General features: G+C 35.3%; 1 protein-coding gene across 1 annotated transcript; it reads right to left on the reverse strand.

The window, feature by feature from the left end:
- Positions 1 to 202: 202 nt before the first annotated feature.
- On the reverse strand, positions 203 to 4,477 carry LOC117320840. The gene is made up of 3 exons (XM_033875325.1): positions 4,387 to 4,477; positions 843 to 1,181; positions 203 to 565 (listed from the first exon to the last, which is right to left on the reverse strand). The coding sequence occupies exons 1-3, from the start codon at positions 4,475 to 4,477 to the stop codon at positions 228 to 230; spliced, it is 768 nt and encodes a 255-aa protein (XP_033731216.1). The 3' UTR covers positions 203 to 227.
- Positions 4,478 to 6,273: the final 1,796 nt, after the last annotated feature.

Here is a 6,273-nt window from a genome sequence, read left to right on the forward strand (position 1 = left end):
AACAGTCTCGTGTTGTGGTTTTTATTCCTTTGTGACTGGTTTATTTACAAGGAGATTGTTGTTGATATTATTTTCTACATTACACGACGATTTTAAATAAATCCCACGGTTACAGCTCACTCTCCTATTGGACAGTTAAAGAATGTCTACCAGTATGCTTTTTCGTTTCTGAGAATTAATTATTACCAAATGATGAGCGTTCATTTACGGCAAACCAATGAGCAAAATCAAATGAATAAAGGCCATACATAAATACCTGGAACGACGCGGATAGTTTGTTCAATGCTGATGTTTCTTGGGAATCCTTGGTCGTCAATGAAGCTGCTGTGTAGGAACACAGTGGTACCATTATCGATCATTGATATCTTAGGGAAAGAAAACGATTTACTGAACATTTTCTCTCCGGTGCTTTCGTCTTCCGTTATGTTGTACGTTTCTGCCAAGTATGATCCGTTAACGTTGATCTTCAGTTTCTGCGGTCTACAGCCCAAGTGGATCCGCAGGTTAACAATAGCTGGGGAGTTTTCCCTGAAATCACCTCCACTTGAAAAACCCTCATAACGGCCTGAATTAAATTAAGATATAACATAAATAGAAACTGTGTTATACGAATTCCTCGAAAAGCATACAAGTGCATGTATTAGTTTGTTTTCCCCCTTTATGTTATTCATGTTAACCTATGAAACCACGTGGGATAACAATGACACATTAACACGAAAATAATCATATCTGTAGCAAAACTATTTTGAATACAAGTAAGGGCAGACTGACAAATTTATAACACATTTATACATATTCGTAAAACACGCTGAAACACATGTGTTAAATATCTACATACATACCTATAACGTTTGGAAGAGAATGAAAATGTTCCGAAATCGTTCTTCCTGTTGTTCCTAATGCCAAGCTAAAAGACTTCATATGGTCAGCACATATGACCTGCCACAGTTTTAACGTCACCGATAATTCATTAAAATAAAATAGGACTCCATAATAGGTCCTCCCATAAAACATCTCCAAACTTGCTTTTTCCGGAATGAGTCCACTGTCATGTGCTGTTCCATATATATCTAGATAGTATGTATTGAAACCATCGGGAATGTAAGAGATAAACTCTAGTTTCAGTTCCCCTCCAACGAGTACAGTTATTTGGCCTGGACAGGCTGCAAATGTAGACAATCCTAAAACAAAACCAATTGGTATACAGTACTTACTTCTTGAGATCTGATATAATCGTTATAACACAGTGAAAAAATGACATAAACTATAATCATATCTACAGCAAAATCATGGTTAATACAAAATTGTGCAGTGTTATTAATAGACAACATATTCTCTCATATCTCGCCATGTTGGATAGAGTTTGCCCATGTAAGATAGCTATGTAAGATAAATCTATCTTACATAGCATTTCACGCGCGCGGAGTAATCTGCTATCAAGGGGGACAACTCTCACAACGTCGTCTGCTTGTGTTTACATCCGACAGTCCTTATCGTCGGTGTCGGTTTTGAAACGTTGGACTTAACTATAAAAATACATACATTCTTAGATAAATATATATCATATCAGCAGTAAATCAATAGGGCTACACGGTTAAACGATTAGACATTTCATCTGAGCGAACATATAACTCCGTTACTGTAACAAACAGTTAGACTACGCCTTCAGGCCTGTTGTAACAGTTACAGTACAATACAGACTTGCCTACCCGACAGATTTGTCATTTGTCATTAAAAACATGTAAACACACACAATCGCCTGGCAATGACAGGAAGTAAAATAAAAGCCATACATAAAAAATATAAAAAAGAAAATGTCAAACGTCACAACCTATGAAATGGTTCCGTTTGCGTCAGCAGGGGCCCCTGGAATTTGTTTACTCTACTGTACTGTCAGTAACTGTTAGGCCTACTCAGTAACCTGTGTATTTGGAAGTTGGGAATTGGCTCTTAAATGAACGAACATTCGGTAAAAATGACACCCCTCGATGTTCATATATAAATATTTATTTTAATTGTAACTCAGAGTCTATATTTGTGTAGAGTAACCATGAAAACTAACTGCCATCCTAGCCTTTCAATATGATCATCGTTATCCTATCGACTGACCTACCTTCGTCATTCCATCAAGACAACCGGTTAAACACATATAATCCTATGTCACAGAAAAGATCGAATACTCGTATAGAGTCACTGTTCGCTGGTTCACACACGAAGTTGCCAAAATCACAGTGAATTTAAAATTACCAGCCACGAAACATCGCCGCGTCATGGCGATCGAGATCGACATCACTCTCATTGAACTATGAATGGAATTCCAATGACAGTCGTGACGTCATGCAGTGACGTAGTATTTTATAAAAAAAAATTTGACTTGACATTTAAAAGTACAGTGTGTTCTGTGAAATGATTAAATATGTCGAGGTGCAAATCAAATTACATGTGAAGTTGGAAAACTCATTTCAGCGTTGGCTTTCAGTATTGTTGATAGAACTTATTTTTCTCGGATGTTGACAATTTGATCACGGCCACGTAAAAGTCGGTCAAGTTACGGTTATTTTTATCGGCGAATTGTTCATTCGTTAATCACTTATCCACAAAATGAATGAAATTTGTGCGCAAACATAGTTTGGCAAAATAGGGTATGATCTTTCAGAATATCACAAGTATATTTAGTAAAAACGTCAAATAAAGAAATTAAAAAAATTGAAGAAAATGGATGGCTGAGGGACACTTTCGCCAGAAATTCGGTAATGATATGAGAGAAAAAGACTCTTTCATTATGTGTGTATGTAGGATAGGGATATTCCACCCTCGGGATCACAAAATGTGGTAAAACCCTCGGCAAGCCTCGGGTTTCACCACATTTTGTGACCCCTCGGGTGGAATATCCCTATCCTACATATACACATATGAAAGAGTCTTATATTCATACATGTATATAATGGAGGTTGAATATTATGTGTAACATGTATATTATACATACCTATAGCGTTTGCAAGAGAAATAAACTGTTCCGAATTTGACCCTCCTGTTGACCTCAAAGCCAAGCTAAAATTCCTCATGTAGTCAGCACATTTGACCTGCCGTATTTCTAACGTAACTGATAAGTCGTTAAAATCCAAGATACCACGAAATTGTGCTTGCTGAAAAGAAATATCTATATTTTGATTTTCCTGGACGGATCCACTAATGTTTGTTCTTCTGTACAGATCTACGGAGTATGAATTGAAACCTTCGGGTATGCAAGAACGAAACTCAAGGTTCAGTTGTCCTTCAACAGGTACTGTTACTTGGTCTGGACAGGCTGTAAATGAAGCCAATCCTACAACAAAACCAATGTATATTATATGTTAACAAGTTTACTATATCATTATTTTTCAAGCTGAGAACGTTTGGTAGCCTCATCATTAGTATCCTGCTACAGCAGTCTAACATGGCACCACGCTCTTCTGGCTACATTTAATTATTATATTATCTTTGTATTTGATGCTACACTAAAAAAAACCCACTGTAACATAACTGTTTTGATATAACCTCATTATCATTTATTTAAATGGAAATTTATCAGTTTTCAATGATAGTGTAATCTAGAAAATATGACATTAAGACATGTGTATCGGACAGAACAGCTTGAAATGCATTTTAAATGTTGTTTAGCATATAGTGTAATTATTACTGAAATTATGATGGAATACATTTCAATGGTGCTTGGGTTTGTTTATAGTAATGTTATCCTTTAGTCATGTACCAGTATACACTTTGATAACGGTATTAATATGCTAGAATTGTTGAACATACCCACCGAACTGATGTGGTGATGAAGCTTCCTCAATTACGATCATGTTGCCAATGATAGAACGTATTTCGTCCTAAATTACTCGGTATTTAACAATTGCCGTATGTCAACAAAGTAGTATGCTTGATATCAAAGATACATTCTTACATAAAATAGACATTGAAAGTGTACAGGGAAAAGCATCAATATCTACCTGCGCTATACGATGTATAAGGTATCAAGACAGACGGAGAAGGATACAATTACCAACGTTTCAACATACAAGATTTGCTGCAACATTTCCGTACCCACAAAGGATGCCTATATGTTAACGACAAAAATGAACAAGTTATTGTGATTTTTTTCGATCAATCAATGAGTTTGTATTAAAATGTAGAGTGTTTATCGTTATCAATTGGGGCCAGAATGTCTCGTTTCCGGGATACATAGGCATCCTGTTTGTTTCGAGTATCGATTACTATCATATCATATTCGTAACTTATGAGATGAGACTGTTCTCGAAGATAAAAGAAAGTATTATAATTGTTCTTTAAAATCTATGAAGTTGCACATTGGCTATTTTATTATATAACTGTGTTTAAACTTACCGTCCTCCTGGAGTCGCTTATATCGAGTGTCAACGTTTTGCATGTGAAGCTCCCATGGCCCGTCTTCAAAGTAGGTAACTGGACGTAGCATCACTTCACAAGTAGCGACGTACCCTTTGATAGTGACGAAAAATTGAAGTCTTGCGTCTGTACTGAAGCCGTTTGGACGGAATACTCCGTTGAGTTTTGCTTGAAGTTGACGTATATTCTCCAAATTTGGTACATTCACATTCCAATTTACCGTCACATTTTGATCTCTCTCCAAAGGGAAAGTTGATTCGGTTGAATCCGGAAAATTTGTATTGCCTGTGAAGATTTTAAACTATTTATCCGAAACAAAGACCTGTATTTTGTATTTTTTCCCCTTTGTTTCTTAGGAGGGGGGATGAGATGGTTTATAATGTTATTTACTAAATCTAATGTACTATGTAATATCACTTATGTGTAACGATCAAATGCTGTGGAAGCATGGAATCAGAGTAAACTGCCATTTGATATACATGATGTGGGGGTTATATTGTTGTCACCCAATGTGACGAACATAACAAAACTAATAACTTTCTCAGATAATGCATCAATAAATTATTGAGAGTAAGAAAAAGTAGATACTTAAACATATATAATCTGGTTCTATTTACCTTCCTCTGTGCCGTTGATAATAAAGGGTAAAGCAACTCCAAAAACCACCAGCAGGGTAACGACCAGACTAATTATAACAATCTGAAACAAATCTTAAAAGATTCAGCGTTTTGTAATTGAAGTGCAAAATGCCCATACCAGACATTTTTAGTGAAAGCTGACGTTGTATTTTGGGAGCATGTATTTGAGTTGAAGACTTATATTTTTTCAAGATGTTTGATCAATGAGGTGCTTGAGAAAACACCACTATGGAGCGTAATACATGTATATAGAGGTTGCACAACTCGTGGTTGTTGTATAGGGTATTTCTTTCACTCGAGTTATATTTTTACAGTTACAAAAATACGGTAAAATAATTAACAATAGTGAAAGAAATAGTATATAAAACAACTACGAGTTCGTGTGACTTGTCTCTACCAAAATAGAAAAGTTATTCTGAGGATGAAATGACCAATTGCTTTTTGTCAATGTGTGTTCTTTTCACGATATCAGGTGTGTTGCAAGAGTATGACCTAAATTGAAATACTGCTGATTAATATGAAAAACTGAAATTTTTTGGAATGTATGGAAACAATGCAGTTTATTACAAGTCATAGGATATAACTAGCGAGTTTATTCTTTTCAACACAATAAATTAATACATATTTACAGGAATATGACAAAAACAACTACGAACTACATTGTACTTCTTGTGTGTTGTCATTTCCGAGAAGCAACTTCAAGTGTTAGACAATCAAATCGCATTGAATCATTTGAATAAAAGATATTCCCGGTCAAAGGTCAATGTTTCAACCAGTCAATGCGCATTTGGAGCCTTCGAGATTTTAACCAAAGGGTGAAATAAAACATTTCGTATTTAACGAAAACAGTTAGTAATCTGAAATCTGCCTTTCTTTTTTATTCAACTTACATTTTTTGTACTGCTTGTGTGCTGCAATATAGTAGAAAGCATGTCAAATCATATGGAGACATGACATACATTTAAAAACTGAGAACAATAGCAGATGCATGAGATAATTCAGCAAGTTTATTCCTAAGAAAGTTCCGGGTACGATGATTATGATAAAAGTCGCTGGATAGCGATATCCACAGTTATAAAAGACATTTGACAAATATATAAACACTGTTTTATAATAATGCTGACTCAAATATAGGAGAGGCGTATCAAACCTAAAATTGATTCTGTAAATATTTCTTAATCAACATAGGATAATTTTAAAAGAATGATCGAAAATAGTGTAACATCAG

Source organism: Pecten maximus, unplaced genomic scaffold, assembly GCF_902652985.1.
Source record: "Pecten maximus unplaced genomic scaffold, xPecMax1.1, whole genome shotgun sequence".
NCBI lineage: Eukaryota > Metazoa > Mollusca > Bivalvia > Pectinida > Pectinidae > Pecten > Pecten maximus.